This window comes from Geospiza fortis, unplaced genomic scaffold (genome assembly GCF_000277835.1).
Source record: "Geospiza fortis unplaced genomic scaffold, GeoFor_1.0 scaffold417, whole genome shotgun sequence".
NCBI lineage: Eukaryota > Metazoa > Chordata > Aves > Passeriformes > Thraupidae > Geospiza > Geospiza fortis.
Window position 1 is genome coordinate 569,573 of NW_005054535.1, and position 27,394 is coordinate 596,966.

At 48.0% G+C, this 27,394-nt stretch overlaps 1 protein-coding gene across 1 annotated transcript in view; it reads left to right on the top strand.

The window, feature by feature from the left end:
• The window catches only part of ZMAT4 (zinc finger matrin-type 4), a 51,869-nt gene that overhangs the window by 2,637 nt on the left and 21,838 nt on the right, over nt 1–27,394 (top strand). Inside the window, exons 2-3 of the mRNA XM_005429238.2 lie at nt 13,926–14,027; nt 26,507–26,596. Coding sequence (XP_005429295.1) covers nt 13,926–14,027; nt 26,507–26,596 — 192 coding nt within the window. The remainder of the gene's footprint in view (nt 1–13,925; nt 14,028–26,506; nt 26,597–27,394) is intronic.

The following is a 27,394-nucleotide window of genomic DNA, read 5'->3' on the forward strand; positions in this document are numbered from 1 at the left end:
CTCGGGGTACGAGCAGGGATGTCTGCAGATGCAGGAAAACAAGGCGGTTCGCTGCGTTGTTTGGGAAGTTGGGAGAACTTCCTGAGGCAGCAGGGCGGCTGCAGGGAGGCCGCTGAGCCGGGCTGGGGCCGCCGTCCCTGGGGACAGCTCGGCCGGCTGAGGGGATCAGGCCGTGCGGCCGGGGGCTGCCGGGCCGCACGTGTTGCACTGGGGGTGTCCGGAGGTCAGAGCCCGGCCAAAGCTGTCCCTGGCACAGGGAGGCTGAAGTGACACCTGGTTCAGGCTGTGGGAAGGGTCTCTGGAGCTGCCCCCTGAGCGGATTGCCCGCGGTTCGTGTACCCCAGCGAGTGACACCGGGCTTGGGCAGTGCCCCCTTGGTTCCTGACTCTAATCGTGCTTGGGCGCCTGTCCTTGGGACACCCACACACTGCTCTTAACCTCCCATGACGCTGAAGTGTGTGGTATTTGGTGAAGACCGAGATTTGCAGAGCGTTGGGTGAAAACCCATCAGTTTGCATTTTCTGCGTGAGGTTGTGCTGTTTGCTCTTGCACGTGCAGTCCCTCTGCAAAACACAACCAGGGAGGTGAGAGGTGAGCAGGGGATGCTCTTGGGCAGGAGGGAGATGCTGGACACAGGGGCTTCAGTTTTGGCTTCCTCATCATCCCACAGGAAAGGGAGAGTGACCTGGGGCACTGCCTGACTCTTACTGCACTGTGCTGGGGGGCAGCGAGTAGCAGGGACCTGATATTGAAACAATAAGAGGTGTTTTGCTAAAGGTTCCAGACAGTGACTCATCTGCTGTAGGAAGGGACAGGAAGGAGAGGCAGCACAGGAGCTTTCTAGAGTACAAATGGGTCTTTCCCCCTGATTTTATCAGAAGCAGGAGGCTGGGAATCCTTTATTACTCTCAGAATAGTGCAGACCTGTAGGTTATGAACCTCCTGATGCAAGTGTCCCTGTACCAGCACCTCCTGCATCCCTGTCCCTGGGGAGGATCCTGACATTGGGTCACATCCTGGGGTGGGACAGTTTCAAAATTTGAGGTGATTTCCAGGCCTCACAATTGATTTTATCTGACCATTTTTATTCACTTGTGAGTCTCTCCGAGTAATTGATCCTAGTCTGTACATTGCACCATGGTTCTGCGTGTGCCTGCCTGGCTGGGGTGTTTCAGAAGTTATTTCTCTTGCCTCTGAGTTGCTCAGTCTTAACTTTTCTTCTTCATCCAGCCTTCCTCCCTCGGGCTTTTCTGCCTTCTCCTGCCCTGGACGGCACAGAGGAGGTGCAGTGCTGCTGCCTTTCCCTTTTCCAGGTGTGCTGCACCCTGAGAGGCCTCCCCAGCTATTGGCAGCATTGCTGACTGCCCCCACTTGAAAAGTATCTGTATAAGGAGTTGTTTTTGCTGATATTTGCCTGGATTTGTTTTATTTGCTGCTTCCACTTTGCAGAGGAATTGGTGCAGCCGCTTGGTCCTTGCTGACTGAGCACCTTGCTCACAGCTGGCTTCCTCTCGCTGGGGATTTACAGCTCCTGCACCACCTCTCCCCCTTTGCTGGGGATTTACCTGGGAATGCTGATGTCTGGTCAGGTCTGCGAGGTGGTTTTGTAATTTCTCCCTGCAGGGAGGGAGGGAAAATCCCAAAGCCCCCTAACAGACAGCCCTCATGCCAGTGGTTAAAGGCAGACAGCAATAGTGGGGGTTTGCTGAGAATTATTCCTTTGCAAGAAGCAACTTTTGACCAAAAGTTGGCATATTTTCGAGGCCTGTGGGTCTCTAATCATGCCCTTTTCCATTGCAAGGTGTTCTTTCACATTTAGGCAGGCTCTTCAAGCCATCTTGGAAAGGGCTGTGGGGTCCTGGGGCTGCTCCAGGCTGGTCCTTGCACTGCTGCCCTGGGCGCTTTGGGATCTGGGGTTCTCACTTTATCTGGGTTAAGCTCCCAAGGAAAGAGGTGTGACTTGAGATCCAGAACTGGTTTGGGAGATCAGAACTGGGCCAATTTCTAGGCCAGAATGGGGCTCTGGGTGTCCCAAGGGCAGATTTAGGTACAGAAACAGTTGAAGGTCAAGGTTCTCACCTCCCTTCCTTGCACAGGTGCCTTCCTCTGCTGAGCACAGAGGGGATTATGTCCCTGACAGGGCAGGTAGCAGGACATGTGGCAGGACAGAGCTTTATTACTCCTTTCAAAGCACGAAAAACACCCCTTGCTGAGAAGCACTGGAGCTGTGAAATGCAGATGGGGCTGCCCCCAGCAATAGCAGCAGCCTCAGAAAATGGAGAGAAAGCTTTTCTCCATGCCCTACCACCTCACCCTCTGAAGTTCACTGTGTCTGCATCCCCCAGAGGAGGATTTAACAGCACCAGGCTTTGCTGTAACCCTCAGGCATCGTGTGGATGAGCCTGGATGGAGAAATGGCTGAATGGGACAGTGCTTCCTTGTCTTTTCAGTGTTCCTGTGATTTCCTGCATGCCTTGTTGGTACCACACTGCACATCCCCTGCCCTCCTGGCTGTGAGGGAGGCAGTGCAGGCAGTGTGCAGGTTTGGGGCACCACTGATGCCCAAAGGCTGCCCTGCTCTGTCCTGCAGCAAGCTTGAGAGGTTAAGATGTGTGTGTATATATATATATACATATATATATACCTTATTATATATATACACCTTATTTTATATATGTAGACCTTATTTAATATATATGTAGGCCTTATTTAATATATATATACACCTTATTTTATATATATATACACCTTATTATATATATATACACCTTATTTTATATATATATACACCTTATTTTATATATATACACCTTATTTTATATATATACACCTTATTTTATATATATACACCTTATTTTATATACACACCTTATTTTATATACACACCTTATTTTATATATACACACCTTATTTTATATATATACACCTTATTTTATATATATACACCTTATTTTATATATACATACCTTATTTTATATACATACCTTATTTTATATACATACCTTATTTTATATGCATGCCTTATTATATATATACCTTATATATATGTATAGTTAAGGTAGGTTTAGTTAATGTACATATAGGAGTACCTTTGTGAGTGCATTTAAAAAGTCAAGAGGTATTAAATACGTATTTTTCTGAGCTGTGTGCAAGAAAAGAAAGGGTTTTCCAGGCTGGCTTGTGCCTGCTCAGCCTGGCTCGCACACACGAGCCTTTGGGTCTTTGTGTTTCTGGTCACCTTGCAGCAGGCACAGGCTGCTGTGTTTTCTGTTCTCCCTTTGCACCCTGTTCTGCTGACACCTGCGTTTTCCTGGGCCTGGAGGTGTGAATGCTTTACCTGCCAGCACCTCCTGCTCCTGCAGAGCAGAAGATGGCTTTTTGCAGGGAACCAGGGGGAGCCGTGCCACTCACTTCTTCCTTATTAACTAGGAAGGAATAAAGTTGCAGAGGGATCAGATTTTTGAGAAAGACCCAGAGTTCCAAAATGCTCCCAGAGGATAGATCCCTAATTACTCTCTAATTGCATTAGAGTTTAATTTGTTGTTGTTTTTACTGTAATGTTCCCATTTTCCTCGACAGTTTGCTCTGTTTCATTAACTGGAAGTGGCTGGAGATGAATATTTGCAATATCAAGACTTGCCTGTTGTGCAATGCTTGACAGGTTTTAGACCTTTATTGTGCTGTCAGGGGCCTGACTGCCTGGGACTCAAACCTCAGGTGCAGCTCTCACCCAAAGGCAGCATTTTTCCTGCACATGCACGTTTGGTCCTAGGAGTTTTGTCTGTCCTGCTTCCAGGAGACATGGAAAAAGCTGAGCTGAGCTGTCCCCAGAGCAGTTTACGGGCAGCTGCTCTTCAAAAGGCTCGTTCAATCCATTTCTCCTGAGCACAGCGGGGAGCTGGTCTGGAAATGAATTTGGGAAGCTTCAAAAAGGGTTTTCAGGAGCTTCATTTAGAAAGCAATAGGGGAGAAGAATATTGCTGCTCTTAATTCTGAAGCAGAAATATATTTACTTTGCCTTGTTTAAGGGGAAACGGTGTAGAAGGTATGGTGAAGCTTAGACCTGCTTTTTGCCAATGCATCTTTGTTGGTGAAACAAATCCCGAAGGTGGGAGAGTATAAATAAACCTTTCCAGTTTATGGCACCCTAGAGGTGTCACTTGTCTCCTGCTTTGATCTACTTGCTTATATATCACATCCATGTTATTTGTGTGTGCCACAAAGGGCACCTGAGCCCACTGCCCGTGAGCTGGGTGTGATGGAGCTGCACCCACAGCTCCCAGAAAGTGACAGGAACCATGAGGAGAGACATGGGGAGCTGCACTGTGAACTCAAAACTGCTCCTAAATTTGATCCAGCCGCTTAAAAACAGTGGGTGGACCTGGTGGTGAAGTGAGACGTTGGTATTTAAAGCTTGGAGGATGCAGCCAGAGACATGACACCCAGCAGTGAGCTGTGAAGGTGAGACATGCTCTGGTTTCAAAATTCGCCGAGAAAACGGGAAAAGCTTGGAGGGCTGGATCTGCAGCACCTGGAGTGGCTTGTCAGAAACCCCCAGGAACGGGATGGAATTGAACACCCACAGCTTTTGAAACCATAAATTAGTGGGTTAAAGCTGCTGCTGTGCAGAGTGCTGTGCAAGCCCCTCTATTATTTGATATACAATGAGCACATGTGAGCTGATTGTGTTAGAGGCAGAAGCTGTTGTGGCCTGGCTGTGTGAGCAGGGTGCTCAGGCTGGCAGTTCCCTCCTCTCAGCTGTAACCCTGCATCTCAGGACACTGGGGATGCCACCTCTGAGCTTCAGTCTTGGCTTCAGTGACAGCACCGAAGCCAGAGTTTAGTTTGACTTAAAATGAAAACTAATTAATCAATTCCGTGTTTTCCACCCTACAGTGTCACTAGTGAAAGCATCAAGATGATAACTGTGGATTCAACTGCTCATTTGGAAATACTGAGCAATTAGACTGGTTTATGACAATATTATTTCCTGCCACCAGAGATGATTCACAATACTACTAATTGTAGCAATAATTAATCTGTCTAATTTTCAAGCACGCAGCTGTAGTTCATGGTAGTCTGGCGGGGGCAGGAGTCACACAGAGTGTGGGGACCCATTATTTTCCCTGCTTAATTATCAGAGGCCTTCAGTGCACTTTCAGCTTGTTGTGCTTTTTGAGGAGGTGCTGGGCTGCTCCCACAGGCACAGGGGGGTCCCAGCAGATCCCCACATCTGGGAACAGGGGAGTGAGGACAGAGGGATGTGAGGAGCCACTTCACAGTGTTCTGCTCCAACAGTGGGTTAGACAGGACATTGCAAAGCAGCTGGGATGGTTTTGGCTTTGCAGAACATACAAGGAGCATTTTTGAGCCCTTTTCCCTCCTAGCCAGACCGTGAGGCTGACAGCCACGGGTGCAGGATAATCTACAAACTCCACGTGGAAAACTGATGGTATATGAAACACATTAATTTGTTTTAATGCCTTTCTGTTGCTTCTGAGTACCACAGGGGATGCCTGATAAATACTGTAGGAATTGGAGTCCCCAGACTATGCAGGGAAAGGGAGACCTTTCCAAACCTATGAGTCAGAGCTGGTCTCTGAAAGGAGCAGCCAGTGCCCAGCTCCAGCCCTTCTGCAGTGGCAGTTTAATTTCTCACAGAAACAGAGCAATTTGCATTTCTGGGGACCCTTTGGCACGCGGGGCTGGAGCACTGCAGTGGGCATTGATGAACCATTTCTCACTGCTCATCTGTTGGTAAGGAACAGAATGGTGTTTTTTTTCCAGAGAAGATGAAACCTGAGTTATCTGAGTGCCTTGCTGAGATGCTCCCATGCCCAAGGAAGACAGGTCTGACATAAAACTCAAAAGTCCAGCATGCTTTTGTTTATGTGGCTGAGAGTGGGAGATGCTCCTGCTTCTTAGAAGAAAGCAAATGTAAACAAAAGGAGGAGCTTGTTTTTTCTTTTTTTTTAAATCAAAGATGGGCAAAGATAAAGAAAGTGCTGTAGGAAGGATGTAAATGTTTTATGTTTTACTTAAGATAAAGCTCCTTGTTTGCTGGTGCTCACAAAGCTAATTGACAGATTACATGATAATAAGAAGGAGTTTAATGAAATCTGCTGATACCCTTTAGAGGATGTGGAATTTGGATGTACAGTTTAATGAGACCAGAGGTTTAGCTGCTGTGTGCTAACTCTGGAAACATTTGCATTCCTGGTATCTTGTTTCTAAATCATTACATTGATGACAAGAAGCTGTGCTGTGGCTGGAGGGAGCAGAGTCCATCGCTCATCACGGACAGGGAGGGTTCCTGGCTGGAGTTTCTCACTGCCTTGGTGGCACCCGAGCTCCTGTAAATCCTCGCCAGGTGGCAGTCAGTGAGTCATCTCTGGCTGGCAGCACGTGGTGGGAGAGGAGCCATCCTGGGGAGTGGAGAGCAGCTCAGCCCACCTGCTGCACCAAAACTCGTGGATGACCTGGAGCATCTCTGCTCTCTCTAACTCTCTAATGTCAGCTGGGCAGGGAGCATTTAGAGCTGTCAGCAGTGACAGTAAACTGATCTGGGGTTAGTGCTGCTGAGCCTGATTGTGGTTTTGGGAAGAGGTGCTTTAGCTTAGCCAGCCAGCCAAGCATGCAGCCTTTTATCAGGGATCCAGAATTAAAATAATCCCCCATCAGCGATGGACAGATTTGTTCTCTGGAGGCTTCTTCTAAGTCTGTTGCCACCTTACATGGCTTTTCCTCTTGGGTTTCTGAGCTGAAGCTGATGGGGACTGACAAGCCCTGATTATGCAAAGTACCAGAGGCAACGGGCTGCCTGCATGGGATTCACTTACTGCCATTTTGTGTGTTATTAGGGAGCCATGGAAAAAGTAGGTCCCGCTTATCCAAAAATGAGAGTGTGGTCCTGGCAGGGCTGGGCAGGGCCTGGCCAGGCAGCAGTGAGCAGCCACCGGGGCCCCCCCAGCCTGTCTGTGCCCACGCTCAGCCAGTGCTGAGGCTATTTATGTGTCTTTTTGTGAGAAGCCACCGTTTCCATGGCAACGGTGAGCATCACATGGTAGCCCTGGCTGTGGTGTGTGAGCCCGCGCTGTGCCCTGACGCCCTGACACCCGCCAGGGTGGCTGCTCAGCCCAGGGGCTGCAGCAGCCCTGCTCATGGCTGGGGGCACCCAGAGCTGCCAAAACCACCCCTGGTGGTGGTGGGATGGGAGGAGGAGTGATGGGGAAAGCAGCAGGATGTGGGAGAAGGCACCAGGGTTCTGTGTCAGGACCCAGGACATTCCTCTGGCTGCTCTGGGTGATTCAAGACCCTTACAGGGGGCTCAGAGACCTTGGCACAGAGTCAAAAACACCTGTGCCTTTGATTTTAGCCCTTGGAAACAATTATCAACTTTGTGTGAGGATTTACAAGCCACAAGGGTTTGAGCAGAATGTTAATTTGTCACAGGGTGAAAAAGTAGAATTTTGGGGGTTTAGAATGGGGGTTCAAGAAGCAAGATGGAGGAATCTGGGCATGTCCTGTCCTTCTTCTTCTTCTTCTTGTCCTCCATCTTCTGTGGTGGTGACACTCTTGGATTGGTTTGGAGTAGACACAGACTGTCTAACACAGGTGATAGGTATAGAAAATTATTGTAAGTAAAGCACACGTAGTTCTTGGTATAAAAAGCCAACACCACGCCAAGGGCAGGGACTGTGCCACAACCCAACCTGCTGGACAGATCCCAGCAGGTCAGAGAAAGAATGGGATAGATAAGAAAAATTACCAACCTTGAAAAGCAGAACCAACAATTCTTGGCTTCTTCTTTGGTCACGGGGCTGGGAAAAAAGACTTTCGAATACCTCAGGGGTCACCTCAACCTCAGAAACCCAGAGTTTTGGACCAGGCTGTGCTGGAGCAGGCATCATCCCCAGGCTGGGCTTAGTCAAGGGGAACCTGTTCCTGCAGGGAGGTGGGACCTGGATCAAGGTCTCTGTTTTGCCTAAGCATCCTAATGCTGGTGACTCCCCTCTGCCTCCAGCAGCCCCTCTATCTCGAGGGTAGTCTCTGCAAAGCCTGCACAAGTCTGTTTAAATGTTTATTTCAGGAGGTTTCTGGGCTGTCCCCTCTGCTAAGCATTGAGCTGTGCCACCTGGCTGTGCTGCAGTGAGGGACAGAGCCCTGTCCTTGAAGTGTGCTGGCCACAGAGTCCTGCAGCACAAAATGTGATTGCTCTCCCTTGAGTTCCTGCAAACTGTATTAAAACAGTCACAATATATCAATCTCTTTTTATTTAAATGTATTTTTATTCAAATCAGCACATGTTTGCAATTAAACCCTGCTACATGATGTAGTGTGAATAATTAGAAAAATTCATGTGCTTAATGAATTTGTAGGGAGGGAACGATGCTACTCCCAGAACTGCAGTGTGGTTCCCTCTGAACTTGGCAGTGCCCTTCCCTCATGTCCCCTGAGGCTTTTGGGGCATGGAGGGCTTGTCTCCACTGCACACCCAGACCTGTGCTTTGCTCTCTGCTTCTGTAATTTCTATTGCTTGCCTTTTGTTCCCCTTCAAACAGGCGGGTCAAAAAGTCACCAGCTGGATTTTAGTGCCATCAGCTCGAGTCTCCTGCTTCTTCTCCCCCATCAGTGGGTGCTGTGGTGCAGGTGGGGGCTGCAGAGGCACGCCTGGAGATGTGGCCCTGCTGTTGTTCTGCCTGGAGGAAAATTATTGTAAATAAAGTACGCATAGTTTGTAGTAGGGTATTGCCTGTCTCTCCTGGCTTCCCTCTGCCACAGAGCCCTCCTTCTCCTGATGTGTTCATCAGGCTGTTCTCTTGCTGGGTTCAGTTTATATAAATGGGACCTTGATGGTTAGGGGAGGAGATGGGGACATCTGGCAGCTTTCCCCCTAGCCCAGAGCTCATGAGTCTTGGGAATTCAGTGAGACATCCATGGCAGTTTCCTCCCCACAGTGGCATGAAAGCTGAGAGGCTCTTTTCAAAAACACCATCTCCATCCATTGTTGTGTGACTGTACTTTTCCTAGTCCTGGCAAACACAGAATCCCACAATGGTTTGGGTTAGAAAAGACCTTAAAAATCACCTTGTTTCAATTCCCTTCCGTGGGCAGGGACACCTTCCACTAGCCCAGGTTTCTCCAAGGCCCATCCAACCTGGTTCCCTTGGGCACTTCTATCTGGAAGCCCAGGAAATAGCGACTTGCTTGCTTACACTGGGGGAAAATCATGTGGAATGAGGCATTTGGGGTGCTGGGGCTGAGCCTGGTGTGCCCTGAGGCTGTGTCTCCCCCTTGTTGTTCTCCACAACCTCTCCTCTCTGTGCTGACACATGCAGCAGCCACGTGCAGGATCTCTCCTGCTCCCCAGCTCGTGCCACACACAATCTTGCTCTGATTTTCAGGGCTCCAATAAAGCGTGTCCAAATGCATCAAAGGCTCAGTGCAGAAGTGAAGCAAATTGACTCTGTGGAGGATTTAGGGAATGGAGGGAGTTGGGATAAACCCCAAACCAAACAAGAACTGCAGGGAAGGTGAAGCGCGGTGGAGGCAGCAGATGTTCAGCACAGCTGGAGGGACGTGGAACATCTTTGGTTTGGCAGGAGAGTGGGAAAAACTGAAAATAGCACACAGTTCCTCTGGAGATGCGGCTCACAGGGAGCTCTTTGTGGGTAGGGACACACTGCCATGACCTGTGGGACGCAGGATTATCTGGGCTCTGTTACTGCCCTGCTCTGTCTCTCTGTGACTGTGGAAGGACAGCAAGGAAATTCAGGTGCTGGGGCAGGCTGAGGCTGGTCCAGCAGATCCCATGGCTGTGAATTTGGGCTCTTGCACCAGCTCAGGGTGGGCTGCAGAGCTCTGTCATCACCATGGCATGGGCTCTCCTGTCGTGTCCTCTCTGTGGCTGCCAGCAGCACAGAATTGGCCCAGGCTGCCCCATCCCAGCCCTTCTCCTGGCTGCTGTGGCCTCCAGCACCCAGAATGTCTCCACACAATAAAAACGGAGGGAGAACTGCACTCATGGAACAGGCTCAGCCATTGTCTTGTCGTGCTGGGAAATCAGGCACTTCAAAAGGCACTTTTGCATTTCTTCAGATGCCTCGATGTCAGTGCAGTGACAGAGTTGCTCAAAGCGCATTAATTATTAGTAAAGGCTTTTTTTCTTTTTATTGCAAGACAAATTAAACAACAGACAAAAACAGGAAGTGTTACATGAGATGTTAATCCATGGGGGAGTGGCAGCAGCAAAAGCCACAAATAATTCATAACACGAAAATCAGGACATTTAATTTTTGGCTTGTTGTTTGCATTTGGCATTGCTGCACATGCTCAGTTGCTGCTTCTCTTGTGCTCTGGTGTGGAGATTTTGGAGGCTGTTAATTTTGGAAAAAGTGATTGTAGGCCTTCAAGAGTAAATCAGATAAGAGATCGCATTTTTCTTCTCTCCTCTTGACTGGAGAAAACCAAGTTGCTGAACCCTGTGTTTCCTATGGCACTCCTTGTCCTCGATTGGGCAACTGAAGAAATGAACGTGTACAGGAATTCCAGGGCACTTCCAGCACTCTCCTGTGTGACAGGGACACATTTAGCATCTGATCCCACCTGGAGGGATTCAGCTGCTGCACAGCATTTCCTTAGAAAGGAATTTGGCTTTACACATCTCTGATATCAGCTGTGAGTTGCTATCCTCTAAAGTTTAGTGCAGCTTAGTTAGCACCTTCCTGGACATTGCCAAAACCTGGCGTCAGTCTGATGAAATTGATTTTTCATTGAGCTGTTACAGTCGCCGAAAGTGCTGGGAAGAACTGCAACCATATGGCACAAGGTGCTGCAGACGAGGTCTCCTGTGACACTCTGAGCCATTCCTGGAGATGCTGAGCTGACGTGTGCAGAGCCTTGGATCTGGAGCAGGGAGGGGATTTGTCACTGGAGTGTGGCACAGGAGGCCACAATAAACCCCACAAAGCCATTGTCATTTCTGGGAGAGGCCCCACCTGAGGAGGAGGGCACCGGGAGTTTCAGATATTTATGTGCAGACCAAGTGGTTCTGCTCAGCATGATCATCTGCGTCCCAGTGCAAAGATTATGAACCCCATGTTAGTTCTTCAATTCTCAGCAAGAAAAGTCTCAGAGAGTGTTCAGGGACATGTCCCACCCTGCTCAGCCCTTAAATGTCCCTCACAGCTGAGGACATGCTGCTGGCAGGGACACCCCTCCTTTCCATGCTGCATTTTGACAGATGGGCTGTGAGGTGAGATCAGCCGAGGGCTGGTCAGTCCTGGAGCAGTTAGGCATGCGTGGGCAGGGAGAGAGCCACAGTGGTATTAAGTGATTAGAAATACATAAATATTAATTGCTTCTGAACTGCCTTTATCACACTTGCAGGCAGAAGAAGTTAATAAATCACTGCTCGGATTAACCCACAGAAGGGTTAGGCGGGAGAGTGGGAGCTTCTGTCGCATGTAACTCTGCTCTGGGTGCGTTATGTGAGGGTCTCCCATTCCAGAGAGACTTTTATTAGGTGGTTTGAATATTTACTCATGAATCATGGTGCACAGCAGTCACATCATCAGCAGAACCACTGTGTTCTCCTGGTGCTGAACCTGTGATATGAGGGGAACACATCCCACACCTGTGTCAGATCTTGCTGCTTAGAGAAAATGCCTGAGATGCAGCTCCTGGATAAACCTGTTCAACCCCTGCTGCTATAAAGGAGGACAGACCATTCCATTTGAGAAAAATAGACTTTGGCTCTGTTATCAGGGCACAGAATGCTGAACTAATGCTGAGAAGCTTTTGATTTACTCTGATTTTTGCAATGAGGGCTTGTACTAGCATTGCAGGCTGCATGCAAATGAAGGTGGTGTTACCTGTCTCTGGCTTGGTTGCTGGATTGAAGTTTAATGAGATTCTTTGGTTTGCTTTGTGTCAATCTGTTGGAGTTAAGTGAGATTTCTTCCTCCCACTTTGTTTCGCCTTTGATGCAATTTTGCAACACTTCTTGTATTCCTAAAAGGGTCTTTTGGTGTCTTTGAAAGTTTCTCAGTGCAATATCTCTCTGGACAGAGTAAATGAGGATTAAAACTAGGCAGCTAGCAGGAGAAAACAAGGAAATGTCTTTGCAGAATCAAACAAAGAGCAAGTGCAGCAGCAGAGGAGCTCTGAGATCAGTGGTTTTGTCTGGTAAACCAGAACACCTGAGCAAACCTTTTCCTGGAGCTCAGGGCCAGCTGATGTCTCCAGGCTGGCAGTCTCTGCTTGTTTTCATAAAATATAAATAACAATAACCGTGGAGTGGCAGGACGCTGGGGTTTGGCATCAGCACCTCCAGCTCTGTTGCACAGCCCGGCAGTGACCAGCCCTTCTGCACCCGGCTTTGTCTGCTAATGAGATCTCATTGCCTCTTCATTTCCATGTTATTTTTCTTCCCAGTCAGTGGAACGAGCTCTATAAAGCCTGTATTATCAGTCTTCATTATGCCCAGGTTTGTTATGATTGTGAATTAATAGATTTTATCTTGGCATTAATGAGAAGGCACCAGCCTCTCTTTTCCCTCCTACTTTGCATAGGGGTTGGTTTAAAATATTCTCTCTATGTAGCTGCTTCTGTTGCTTTCTGGTTCTGCTTGGGTTCAGTCTGTTTTCAGCCTGAACTTTCCTGGTGCACCCCTTGATTGTGAGTTCAGATCTGTGTACCTGCAGTGGCACGAGGAGGAGGTTATGAGCCGAGGAGCAATGTGTTCCTGTGAATCAGAGCACTCTGCAAGCTGGTTTTAAAGGTGCGAGTGTCTGTCCTCCTAGAAAGTTCTGGGGAACACATAAATATTTAAACAGCTGCTGGAGAACAGCACAGCCCAGTAAACCATCCAAACAATTCTCTTCCACATCTAAAATGAGAAGTACAACAGAGTGCTCTTCCAGCTTAAAACCACCTTCCTCCAGGTTGTGATGCTGTTTGCCTTCTCTATAAAAGCTTTTATAAGCTCTTTTACTGTTGTATGACAAATGGGCAAGCGTGTTTTGAGCCATGAGGGATCTCTGTCAGAGCTGGTTCTGTGCCTGGTGCTCCTAGACAGGAAAGGTGATGAAGAGCAGCCCTTCCTCAGTAGCTCACCCGTGGATGTCAGGGCAGGACAGCCCTGCTGTGGAACCTGTGGCATTCAGAGGATGGCTGTGGCTTGGGCACAGCTGGCCCTTGAGTCTCCCTCTGCATCAGCAAAGGGACCCTGCTCTGGTCCCTGGGAACTGCCCAGGGTGAGGAATGAGCACTTAACATGGCCTAAAACCATGGTGCATAAACCTGGGGAATCCAGATGGGAGGGACTGGGGATGTGGGGGGACTTGTATTTGTGGGGTCCCTCATGGCAGGAGTGAGTGATGAATCTGACTCCATGTTCTCAGAAGGCTAATTTATTATTTTATGATACTATATTATATTAAAGGATACTAAAATAAACTGTACTAAAGAATACAGAAAGGATACTTACAGAAGGTTAAAAAGATAATAATGAAAACTCGTGACTCCTTCCAGAGCCTCGACACAGCTTGACCTTGATTGGCCAATGAGTCAAAACAATTCACGTGAAACCAATAAAACAATCACATGTTGGATAAACAACGTCCAAACACATTCCGAAGTAGCAAAACACAGGAGAAGCAAATCAGATAATTATTGTTTTCCTTTTTCTCTGAGGCTTCTCAGCTTTCCAGGAGAAAAATCCTGGGCAAAGAGGATTTTTCCAGAAAATATGACTGTGTGTCACATTTACACCTGTACAACATTGGTTTCACTCCCTCATGGTGACAAGAACTGCTTGGCTCAAGTGTTGCCTTGCCCTTGGCTCTATAGGAGCCTTGTCAGACACATCTGCCTGCTTTCTGTGACTGATTCTGCTTCTTGTCTCTTCTCTCTGTCACACACAGATGAAATCCTCTGACATCGACCAAGAATTGTTCACTGAAAGTTACTGCAAGGTGTGCAGTGCTCAGCTGATCTCCGAGTCCCAGCGCGTGGCCCATTACGAGGTAAGATGTTCTTGGTTTCTCGCTCCGTTCTTGCAGTTCTGCTTGGAAGACTCAGCATTTGAAGAACTGTTTTTACTGGTTTTATTTACTGTTTTTCCTGTTTTTACACTTTGTCAGTGGTGATGTCACTGCAGCGGTGTCTGCTGTGTGTCTGGCTGGTTTTTTCTTCTGTTTTTTGCCAAGTCAGCCTGCAATTTGATCAGGGCTGAAGGAAGCACAGTTAGCAAGGAGAGCAATTAAGAGTGCAGCAAAAACAAGCTCAGGTTGTATTAAATGTGCTGCACTGTGGTTTGGTGAGTAGGAATCACTGATTGTGCAGAGAATAGATTAGAATTTGTGAATGTATTTAAGCACTTAAGAGGTAGTGAGCAATGAATAATTAGAAAGGATGGATTATTAGAGACATGTTAGAACAGCAATTAACAGCACTGCATATCTTCAAAACAAACTTAAATACATTCCTATTAAAAAAGGAGGAAATTATGGAGGGATATGATGCTGTAAAATCCTTCAGGGAAGGAAACTCACTGCCTGGGAGTAGATCCTGCCAGGGTGAGGGGCTTTTGAACAGAGATTCTCAGGTTCAAATGCAGAGGAGGTGCAGAGTCACTGTGTGGTGGCTGTGCACAAGGGACTGTCCTCCCCTGGCAGCATGTGAGATGCTCCAGCCTGTCCTGGAGGACTCCAGAAGTGAGGCATGTCTGCATTATCTATAAAACATAGTTTGGATATGGAGAATAAACTATATTAACTCGGTATATTCATAATGTATAAAATAGAGATAATACAGCTATTTGGATAATATGGAATAATTTGATTTTGGTGGTCATGGAGGTCTTCTCCAACCTAAACAGTTCTGTGATTCTGTGTGATGAGCTGGGGGATGAGGGATTTCTGCACTTAGGGGAGTGCTCTGCTTTGCCTCTGTTTTTGGTTACGTGGAGACTCCCAGTGTCTGCTGAGTTCCAAGAAAAGCAGAGTTTGTGCACAGGGACCTGGAAGATGAAGTTACCCCGAGCTTTTGTTTGACTTGAGTGTTTTGCAGTTGATATACGAGGGAGACAATTGTGTGGCCAGCAGAGAATGTGCAGGAAGCTTAATGTACATGATCTGAGGATGCTGTGCTGCATTAATTAACAATGGGAACAAGAATGTACGTGTGCTTGTAGGGCACTTTACATGTCTGTTTTGGTGAATTTCTTAGGAGCTCTTCTGTAACAGCTCCTCTGGCTGCCCTCTGTGTGCAGCAGAGATCCCTGGCAACTCTGTGAAGTTGAAGGCTGCAGTTTTAAGGCCACCTTCCAGATCTGATACTGGGCAGCATGGATGCCAAATTTTGCCTGCAGGAGGCAGGAGCAGTGCTGCAGACACAGGAGCAGCGCCTGGTGAGCCTCAGGGTGCTCAGCCAATCTCGTCTCCTCTGTGCCTGTCACTGTGGGTATGAGCTGAATCATTAATTCATAGCAGATGTTTTTGAAATGTGGAAAACAACACGGTTTTCTGTTGTATATTTTAGTGCGAGGTGTTGTGCTCGTTTGTCATCCGCTGTGAAATCCCAGCAGACGCTGAGATGTTGGGCACAATAATGTCATTCCCAAACCTTGCTGCTGGGTTACATAACACAGAGAGGAGGCTTGGAGTGAGTGAGGTGTTGTCTTGGTTTGGAAAGCCAAGTGTCTGCTAAGGAAGGCACGAACTTCCTCTGAAATGGAGAAAATGACCCCCCCAAATTGCTATAAATTTTAAATTAAGGGGCTCTCAGGTGACAAAAAATATGGGAGCTGGAAATAACAGTTCTTTAATAGGGAAGAAAATAAAAGGATAAAATAAACAATGCAGTAAACTAAAACAACACTGACAGAGTCAGAACACAACCTGACACCCTGTGGGTCAGGGTGCTGGCAGCAGCGCCATTGGAATTGTGGCTCAGCCCTCCTGCAGTGTCAGGGGTGGTTCTGCTGGAGCAGGGATCCTGGAGAAGGGTGGAGTCTTCCTCTGGAGATCCAGGGGAAGAGGCAGCTGCTGCTCCTCTGGGAAATCCAGTGGAGAAGCCGGGCTGGTGTTCCAGAATCTCCAGATTATATCCAGGTAGGAATGCTTGGCTCCTCCCTCTGGGCTCACATCTCCCAGTGGCTTCATCCTGCCTGAGATTGCCAGCCCTTGCTGCAGGCCATTAGTTAATAGCAGGAGTGTAAAATTCACTGTTTCTTTCTAATTATAAAGTAGCTGGTCACAATTTTCACACCTTTCTTTTTTTTTCTTCTTACTTTTAGAAAGTGCTGTATAGTTAAAAACTGGTTATTTTAATAGGGGAAATATCAGCTTCAGAAGACTGAATTTTGTGCAAATCCGTTTCCAGGAGCCCTGGGGGTGGCCACCCTGGGTACCCATGGGTGCTGAGGACCCTTGGTGGGTGCCAGGGCTCTGTCTGGGTTTGTTTTGGTCGGCAGTGCCCTTATCCTTCCTGAGAGAGCCTGGAGAGAAAGGGAATTGATCCACTGCCTCACTAGCGCAGTCAAGTGAGCTCTGCAGCCCTTGTGCCAGGGACTGGAATCTTGGCTCTCTGTGCATGCAAAATAAGACATTTCTCTGTAAGAAAATAGAGGGAAGCAGCCTATGAAAGGGGGACGTTTTTATCTTGCCAAACAGGAATAGTCAGTTCCAATCGCTGTCTCATCTCCTTCTCCAAATCACCAACCAATAACTTTTCTCCTGTGCTACTTTGCCAGGAATAAAAAATGATTTTATGTCAGTCACGCAGTATTAAGTGATATTATTTCCAAGGGCAAGCGTAGTGGAAAAATGACAGAAGGATCAGAGTGTTTGCAGCACTTTGTGCTTCCAGCCTGACATACAGCAAATACTGCCTTTATTACATGTGCTTCATGCAACTGTGTTTCTGGCTTTGTCTGATGTGTCTGATGCACCCTGGCTCTCCTCCCCATGCTGCTGAAAGTGCCAGGTCCTGCCCTCCTCTCGAGGGTTCACCCCAGGACAGAGCTGAGCCTTGGGGTATTGATTTGGTTCCCAAATTAAGGAGCCCAGCTCACTCTGCAGTGCTGAGCATCTCCAGGGGCTGGTGCTGGGCAGCTCTGAGTGAGGGATGAGGCAAACCTTACTGTTGGTGCCCAAAAGAGAGTGCATTTGCATATTTTAATTCTGCAGGCAAATTACTGCCTTAATTTGTCCCCTGAAGTATCAGAAAACTCTCTTCCCACTACTGTTTCTGGAATAAAGCAGCGAAGTACGGATGCCTGAGACAATCCCTGGATTCCAAGTATCCCTGAGCTGCCCTGGCTCCCCTTTACTCCTCGGGAGGAGCAAAAGGGAACAGGGTGGCTGTTTGGTGAAGAATCTGTGTGCTGCAGGTGCTGGCTGGCTGCAGGTGTAGGGCAGGAGGTGGCCAGACACAGTTCAGGGAGGGTATTTCACACCTGAGGGTATTTCACACCTTGTGGTCCAAGGGGTGACAACGTGCTGTGCTTGCTGCAATGCCATTGAAAATCTGTGCTGCAGAAATGAGGTTTTTCTTTTCTGTATCTCTGCATCTTTCCTTCCTCTGGAGCCGAAAGCCTCTTTGGCACTGGATTCCCACTGGATTACCTGTAATTTAACACTTCCTTCCAGCTCTGTCTTTGAGAGAGGTTGTTTTAATCACTTTGGTGAGCTGCTCTGTAAATTAAAAAGCTAAAACAAAGAGAGCTAAGGTTTCTTAGTTAGCTCTGAGTTCTCATCTCTATGTAGAAGTGTTCACAGCCATTAGGAAGATGTTACCATTTATTTTCATGTTTCCCCTTGAAAATCCTGCAGGAAAATTACCTCATATACAAAGTTGCTCTCGGATTTCACCCTGAGCTGCACATTCATCACCACATTTGCTCCTCAAGCTGCTGTAATGCTCTTCTCCATTTCCTCCATAATCTTTATTGCTTCAGGTGTTCAGAGAGTGCTTTATTTTTCCATTTAAAATGAAGGAAGATGCCAGGTCTGGAGGAAGAGCAGCCCAGGAGGGGCCTGTGCAAGTGTCACCTTATGGGGTGCGGGAATGCTTGTGGTGGAGCAGCAGGGGAGGGCAAAGCGTATTAAAATTCAAATGCAGAAGGAACTGGGGAGAACAAATCAAGTGCCAATGCCCCTTGGCTGCTCTCTGGAGCTGTGCACTGTGGAATTTCTCGCTCTGCCTCCAGAGCAAAGCAGGCGAGCGGTATCGACAGCCTCATCAGTGCTCCTTGTGTGCACGGGCTGGAGTGGTGCTGGGGTTAATCTGCCTCCAGTTGGGCTGTCCTTGGCTGGAAACGTGTAAAGCATTGGCTTGTCTGAAGGAATAATAAACATTGTTTACTACTGGCACATTAGTGCCTTAAGGATCAAGATGTGTGTGCTCGGAAGGGCAATCCTGTGTCTGAAATATTAATGTGCTGCAAGGAGCACATACCCTATTTAACAAAATAAATGCTGTGCTAGAAAGCAAGGAACTGGAATGGTTTGTTTCTGCTCCCAGCTCCCTGTGTGAGATGCTGCAAGCATTTCCAGGGTGGAGGAGTGGAAAGGATGTGCTTTAGCTGAAGGTAAAGGCTGCACGGGGCTGTTGTGTGTCAGGTTCTGCTGATGTCAGTGATCATGGATGGGAATGTGACATTTGCTGGCCGTGGTCTCTGTCATATGTTCTGCCACTGTTGCTGCTCACCTGCCATGTTGGTGGCAGTGACATGTAAATCCTTCAGAGGATGAAGGAGGAGGGGACACCCTGGCTGTTGTTGCCATGTCCTTCCCCACAACTGCTGGAATCTGCTCTGCCACAGGTTTTGGTGGCTGTTCAAACATCACTGTTACCCTGCAGATGTGCTGGTGTTGGATAGAAGAACCTTGGCTGGAGGAGAAAAAGCTAAAGAGGGCACATTTGTGTTGCGGAGATGACAAAGGTGCTGCTCTGGTTTGTTTTTTTGGGGTTTTTTTGTGTGCACATACAGGCCTGGATATTCCTACACATGCAGGAATGGATATTCCTTGGCAATTTGTGTCGTGGTGACAGCCCCAGTTAAAGTATGCTGAGGAAAATGTGGCCACCCATGGTGTGTGAGGGAGATAGGTGGGTGCCAGGGTTTTAGGGCACAAGGCTCGTGCTTCTCCCTGCATGCAGGGCAGCAGCAGCTGCTGCATCACGCTGGGAACCAGTGGAGATGGGATGGGACTTTACAAGGCTCTATGTTACTGCTCTGTTGTCAACATTAATGGCTGAGCATTATTTTTAATGCACTCCCAGTGTCAAAATCTATTGCTAAACAGCAGTGGTAGCAGAGCAAATGAAGCCCTGTGCAGGCTCCCTTCCCAGGCACCTCTGCACACAGAGACCTATTGCTGTCTAAAAATAGCTGAAGTTAAAAGGTCCTTCAGAGCAGCAGTAAAACACACTGGGGAAATGGGACCCCAGGGTTAGCAGTAGTGGGGAGGCATAAGGGATGTCACATTAAAGCTGCATGGAATGAAAGCAAAGAAAGGTTGCACTGGCTCACCCTGACCAGCATCCCTGGGAGATGAATTCCTGCAGCTCTTGCCCTTTCGCAGCATCCCCTGCTGATCCTGCTGCACAGGAGGGCACCTCTCTGTTCCAGGTATTCACTCCTGCCTGTATTCATGATTTAAGCTCCCAGCCCGCGTTTGGATCGGGGTTCTGGGCGTTTGGAAGCAGTCTGCAGCTCCGTGTGTGTTGTGACAGACCCGCCCCCGTGCGCTCGGGCGCTCAGGAGTGACTGGCACTGACGCGGGGATTTGTTCCGCACAGATCAAATGGGGATGGAATGGGGACAGCAGCGCTGCTGCTGCTGCTGTGGGGCTGCTGGGGGCCCACTGTGGTTGTGTTAACTCTTCTGTTGCCTGCTGGTGCTGGGATGGGGGGCTGTACCCGTGGTGAAGTCCACCCACACCTCGAATATCAGTCCCCAAGAGTGACCCAGGATGAGGGACTTGAGCTGCAGGTGAGCAGCAAGAATTTGGCTTGCTCTGTGGAGCACGTATCACAAGTGTTGCCACGTTTCTCTTCACAGAGAAAAGCAGGGCACAGTTCTTCCCAAGGATCTCTGAGATTCACCTCAGAGAAAGGGAAAACACAATTCTTACCACTTGCTGTGCCTGTGTTGTGCCAAAGTAGAATACAATGTGGAGATTTTTTACCCAGTGATGGTGTTTTGTTTCCTTGGCCTGTCAGTGCCAGGTGTGTGTGTGTGTTGGGACTGTTGGGACAGTCACAAGATTCTGTGCAGTGTGAGCAGAGTGAGTGCTTGGCAGATTCAATTTAGATGAAATGCATATAGTATAGTATAATAAAGTAATTAATTACCCCTCTGATATCCATGGAGTCAGATGCATCATTCTCTCTCCCCTTCGTTGGAGCCGCCTTTGATTTACAATATCAGAAGTTCCCAGCCTGCTCACTCTATCCCTGCATCCCCTTTCCCTTGGCATGTGTACAGAATCCTGCAGTGGGTTGGGTGGGATGGGACCTTTAAAGATCTGATCCAACCTCTGCCAAGAGCAGGGACGCCTTCAGCTCAATCATGGAGGCACACTGCCTGGAAAAATCCCATAATACCAACGGATTAAATGCATGGTTGCATTAGTGTAGATGTAAGATCCACCTGCAGAAGGAGTGTCAGGCACTCAGAAGGGACTAGCAGTGGGTTTAGGGAGGAGCAGGTGCCCGTGGTGGCCCCAGGTGCTGAGCCTGGCTGCTCCTGCCATGCTGCTCTGACAACAGCCTCTAAGGAGAGTTATTTCCTCTCCACAGGGTACCCAGCAGTGTGTTGGACAAGAGATACTTTGACTACAGTCAAAACCAATATGGGAAGCAGTAAAGTTAAAGATCACAGCTGAAATGGGGATTCCTGAGACAGAAAATTCATGCGTAGCATCCCCACTTGGAGTCAGCCTGGCCATGCAGGTGGAATGATATAAGGAATAAGCAGATATTAGGAAGTGGAGCTAGTGATTGCTTGGCTGAATTGATCCTCAGTAGTTGCCTTAATGTGTAAACAAATCAATGTCCAAACGAGTAATGTGCCTCTCTTTGCTTTGGAGCAGCTGGTTTGATGGGGGTGAAAATTCAGCCGAGCGCTCGGGAATTGCAGACACATTTCTGTGTGCCCAGGAAGGCAAAAGCATGAGTAGACACTTTTTAAAAAATTAACTCGTGGAGGAAAAAGGGGAAGTTGATAGAAATGACCATAAATTATAAATGAGGCTTTTCAAAAATTACAAAGGGAGAAAAAGGACATTGGCATCCAGCAGTGTCTGGAATAACAGCCGGGGAGTTCAGCTCTGCAGCGAACCACAGGGATCTTGACAATGTTTGTTGTGTGGGTAGTAGAGGCAGAAAAGGGAAGGCATTTGCTGAAAATACTTCTCCTGTCTATTTAAAAAACGCAGAGGATGTTGTTATATCATAGAGGAAGAAATAGATTGGTTCCATTCCAGTAGAAATTTGGAAGAGGTTGTTAGGCAGCGATTACAGATTCCAGAATGATGCAGTTCAGGTCAGCAGGTCCAGCAATTCACAAGTGGGTGTTTGAAGTGTGCTGGCCACGTGCTGTGCACTGTCACTGCTGACCCTGGGGGCATGGGAAAGAGGAGGAAGACTCCAGGAGGAAGCAAGCACAGAGCCAGGCATGGCAGTGCCAGGGGTCCCTGTGCAGGGAGTCCAGCTTGGCGCTGCCCCTGGGCACAGCATGCTCAGGAAAGGAGCTGCAGGACCATGGAACTGGGATTCTGCACAAGGTTTGGACAGCTGGGCCAGCCAAAGTAACTTTCTCTCCTTTGATGGGATTACAAGTAGGGCCAATACAGATAATAAAATCACGTGGCTGCGTGTTGCGTGGTGATTTAATTAAGAAACTGCCAGCACACCAAAAAAAACCAACACAGTGTACACTAAAAGGATGAAAACCCAACCAATGGCCTTCTGAAAAAGAGTTTAATGCAGACTAAGAGAAGCAGCAGCCATTTGGGCTGCCATGGTTCCTTCCTTCATCTCTCACCTGTGTCTCTGCTGGTGCTTGTGCTCCTCAGCGGAGAAGAGGAGCAGGAGAGAAAAGCTAAACTGCCCAAAACCATAAAGCTGCCAGCACAGGAGGGAGCAAGGATTGATGAAGGGATATATGGGGAATAGGGAAATGAGATTATGTGCTAGCACAGCCTGAGGGAAGCTGCAGAGATAGTTGATTTGAGCCTGATGGCAGGAGACAGGAAGAGGGCTCTCGCAAGCAAAGTGGTTTAGATTGCTGGATCAGCTTGAATCGTGGTGTAAAGTGGGAGCAGTGCCAGGGCCACGGTGGGGTCTGAGCTGCTCAGCTGGTGAGGGGACTCCTCTCCCAGACCCCAGAAGGGAAGAACTGTGTGCGTCTGTGTAGCCTGGTGACCCCCAGGCTGTAATGCCTCAGCTGGGGCAGTGAAGGGAGATGGGTCAGTCCTCCCCAGAGCCCCTGGTCCATCTTTAATTTCAGCATTTTTGTCCTTTTCCAACCACACAGCCAAATGCCAGAAAATCTGAATGTGTACCCTGCTTGTCCTACAAGAGGGAGCTGGCTCCATCCAAGGCCAGGTTGGCTGGGCAGCATGGGGGGCTGGAATTGGATGATCATTAAAGTCCATTCCAACATCAAAAATTCCACATTTCTATGAAGAGATGCTTTGCTTGCTTAAGGCATTAATGCAAATAAGAAAAAATAATTTTAACAACATATTTTGTTCTTGCTCAGGGCGGGAGGAGGGATGAGAAGCCCCTCCATCAAACAGGGGGACCAGGGCTGTGTCCCAAACCAGCTCCAGGTCCTGCCAGCTGCCACTGCTCCCACAAGGACCTCACTGCCTGCTCCAGGCACAGCGTGCTGCAAACCCCAATTTATGCAAAATCAAATTGCATTTCATAGCACAATTTCGCTCTGCTCTGCCCTTTTATGTTTTAGGGTTGAATTGCCAGAACTTTGCTGTCTCTGCCACGATCTTCTGTACTGGAGTAGATTTGATAGAGATAGAAATGATCCATTTATTTACTTTTATTGATGAGCCTTACAGTAGCAAATAAGCGTGCAATGCAGAACTCTGCAGCAGCTGTGTGAAAACAGATTGAGCTTCAGGGCTGGTTTTCAAGCCTGCAGTATTAAACCAGACTCAGTGCCTTTAAAAGGTGCTATTCCCACTAGAGACAGGAAAGTGAGAATGCCCTGGGCATAACACTTTGTACAAAAGAAATATTCAGGGGCACAGAAAGCCCCTTATTGCACCCAAATTGAGGTTGTGGTGGCCGTTGGAGCACAAGGCAGCGTGCTCATTCCATGAGTGCTCATTCCATGTAAATCCTGTGGATTTACAGATGTGGCAAGGTTTTGTCTTTCCTAAAGCTTGTGAGATGGGTCAGAATGGGAGCTGGAGGTGCCCTAATCCCAGTTCATCCCAGTTCATCCCAGTTCATCCCAGTTTTCAGGCTCCTGTTTGTGGTTCTTCCTCCACCCCCCCAATGTGTCTGGCACTTGCCCTCCTTGTGCCTTGGAGCTGCAGGTTTTCAGCAGGGAGAGGATGACAGATAGATTTACAGATGTGGCAAGGTTTTGTCTTTCCTAAAGCTAAAATGTTATTTCCTTTCGGGAAGGGAAACGAAACCTTGCGATTTCAATGGGGATGAATTGGGGATGCTGTGAGATGGGTCAGAATGGGAGCTGGAGGTGCCCTCATCCCAGTTCATCCCAGTTTTCAGGTTCCTGTTTGTTTTTCTTCCTCTGCCCCGCCGTGTGTCTGGCACTTGCCCTCCCTGTGCCTTGGAGCTGCAGGTTTTCAGCAGGGAGAGGATAACCCGCAGTGCTGTTTGCGAGCAGCGCGCTCAGAATAATCACTGTGCTCCTGCCGTGCTCCTGCTGGGGTGTTGGGATGATAAATACACATGTAAATGTAGAAAATGCCAGAGATAAAGTGGATGACAAATGGGCTGTGCTTCCTCTGCTCTGCAGAGGGAAGGAGACGCTCAGCGCATACACGCGGAGGCCTGGGATGATGTTAAGCTCCACTTTTATGATCATAAGATAATAAGGTTGCATAAGGAGCTGTGTAGTTTTAAATTATGCCAAACATAAGTCATTCCTTTACCTTGGCTTTCACAAATCCAAACAATTGCCCCAAGAAAGGTGAGAGGTGTTTTACAGAAGGCTGGAACCTTGCTGTCTTTTAACTCTGACACCTGGGCACCATTTCTGGTCCAGCTGAGAACCATAATAATGATTCCCCTTGGCATCTTTGCACCTTACACACACCCAGCAACCCCTCCCAGATTTTTTGCCCTCCAAACAGAGCAGGCTGTGGCTGTGTGAGCGTGGGCACGGTGACGTGCTGGATGAAGCCAGGCGAGGGAAGAGCCTCGTGACTCTGGGGAGGATGACTCGAGGGAGGCTGACTGCTCTGCAGGGTGTCAGTGCAAGAAATCCAGCTGAAAAACTCTGGCCATGCTGCCTTTACAGCGCGTCTGACTGGCCCTGTGTGGTGCAAGGCTAAGCATCGCTTCAGGAGCGGCTTTGCGCCTCTGTCCTGTGCATTTCAAACATTATTTGTCACTTTATTTTGTCATTTTCTAATTACGCAGTCGCTGCCTGGGCTGCTCATCTAATAGCTGGAGCTTTGGGGTTTCCTGCGCTTAGCTCTGACCATGGAAGGTCACATTTGCTAAATGCAGCAGGAAGACAAGCTGGGGACAGATATTTGACATTATTTGTCTTGACTGATTTGCTTTGTGGAAAAAATTATTGCATAGTCACATTTCTGCATGCGAATACAAATATAGCTCCCTGCAAATTTAGCTCCAAGTTTATACCACAGGAAAAAGAATCTTCCAGAACGTGCTAATGGTAATTTAATATTTTCAAATTGCAGCTCTGTGATGTGGAATTATAACATTACGGTGCTGTTGTTCTCTGGGGCAGTTGGAAAGGGTGATTCAAAGGAAACATTTACATGGTAACAGCTCCCCGTGTGTCTGCTGCCCAGATGCTGGGTACAGTCATTTTGTGGCTGCAGGCTTTCCCCCCCTGCATCTGCTGGAAGACAAGACCTGATGTAAGTCAGGCTTTTGAAGGTTTATGTCTGTGCTCCTGCTGGAAGAGCTTTAAAATCTTCCTTTAAGTCTTGCCAGTCCCAAGGATTTGCTTTGGCTGCTGCTGCTGGGGTCACCAGGGGAGCCCCTGTCTCTTCTGACCCTCACCTGCCCATGAGCTCCAGCTGTGAAACCTGCTCATGTCTCCCTCACAGGAGATTTTTTTGCCCTTCTAATGTTTTATCACTCTAGAAGTGTAGGAGTTGTGGGTTTGGTCTGTGTGTGTGCCTGTGGTGGCGTTCACAGGGGTCCCAGGGTGAGGGAAGAGATGAGAATCTTGACTCCATGTTTCAGAAGGCTGATTTATTATTTTATGATGTATATTATATTAAAAGAAAATTCTATATTAGAACTATACTAAAAGAATAGGAGAAAGGATTTCATCAGAAGGCTAGCAAGGAATAGAAAGGAATGATAATAAAATCTTGTGACTGACCAGAGGGTCCGAGACAGCCGGACTGTGATTGGCCATTAATTAAAAACAACCACATGAGACCAATCAAAGATGCACCTGTTGCATTCCACAGCAGCAGATAATCATTGTTTCTCTTTTCCTCTGAGGCCTCTCAGCTTCTCAGGAGAGAAAAAATCCTAACAAAAGGATTTTTCATAAAATGTGTCTGTGTGTGTGCCTCTGACACCGCAGGATGCTGTTGTGTCTCTGGCTGAAGCTCAGGAACCCCCATCCTTCAATCTGCCCCCCATGGAAATGGTCTGCTAACAAATGCTGTCCTTCCCTGGCTGTCTGCTCCCTCTGTGTCTTGGTGAGAGAAAGGTGAGAGGTGTTTTACAGAAGGCTGAAGCTTTGCTGTCTTTTAATTCTGACACCTGGGCACCATTTCTGGTCCAGCTGAGTGCCACGGAGCAGAACCATAATAATGATTCCTCTTGGCATCTTTGCAGCTTGCACACAGATTTTTTGCCCCTGTAATGTTTTATCACTTTAGAAGCTTAGGAGCTGTGGGTTTGGTGTGTGTGTGCCTCTGACACTGCAGGGTGCTGTTGTGTCTCTGGCTGAAGCTCAGGAACCCCCATCCTTCAATCTGCTCCCCATGGAAATGGTCTGGTAACAAATGCTCTCCTTCCCTGGCTGTCTGCTCCCTCTGTGTCTTGGAGGACCTACAGGACTTGGAGAGGGGCCAGGGTGGGCCATTTCTTCATCCCACAGCTCATTTCAGCTGGGTGCAGAGCTCTGTGAAAATTCTGAGAAGTGCAAATGCTCCTCACCTGGATCCCTCTGCCTTTTCTCCTCCAGGGGGATGTGAAATCTGACTGCGGGTTGGTGCAGTGAGCACAGCAACAGAGCCTCTTGCTCCTTGTAACTTCAATTCTTTTTATTTTTGCATTCCAGAGTCGGAAGCATGCCAGCAAAGTCCGCCTGTACTACATGCTTCACCCCGTGGATGGAGGCTGCCCGGCCAAAAAGCTGCGCTCAGAAAATGTGGGTACAATCCCAGTCCTGTTTATTCAGCTGCTTTGTGCATCATTGGCCTACAACATTGTCTCTCTTACAGCCACAGCTGATCAGGTGCCCAGAGGTAACATTTAGATTAGCTGAAATGCAAAGTAACTGGAAATAATTTTCAATAAACTGCACAAGAATTATTATGCGCATCAGCAGCAGTAATTGTGTTTTTAGTTATTTGAATGTTCTTTCATAGGAAAAAATGTGCTGATAGCAGATACTCAGGGCTTGCTCCATTTCTTCCAATTCTTCCAGACCAGGCTGAGTCTGCTGGTGAGCAGCTGGGGCAGGTGACAGGGGCAGTGCCTCCAGGTTGATGTGCTTTATCCAAAGGCTCCTCACTCACCTTTGCTCTCAGTCTGCAAGTTTAAAGATTAGCCATTGGCTTCCTCAGCTGTGTTCTAATAAGCAAAGGGAGGTGAGGAATTGGATCAGCTCAGAGCCATTTGTCAGGCAATAGATAGAAGGAGGCTGAATTTTTAAGAGATGGCTTCATGGGGAATTATTCATTTGGCTCCTTCGCACGTTCTGCTGCAGTGAGGTTCCCAAACCAGTTCAGTGTGGCTGGGGCTGAGTGCTGTTGATATTCAGTGTGATATCTTGTAATTAAAGGGAGAAGCACACAAGTTTTGCCCAAGGAATCTGAAAGCTCATTTACGTACTAATTGAAGCCCTAGTGAACTTTTCTGTTGCACACAGAAAACTGAAACACCAGTGAACTTTTCTGTTGCACGCAGGCCATTTGCAGATGCAATCTGCCCCTCCACAGCAGGA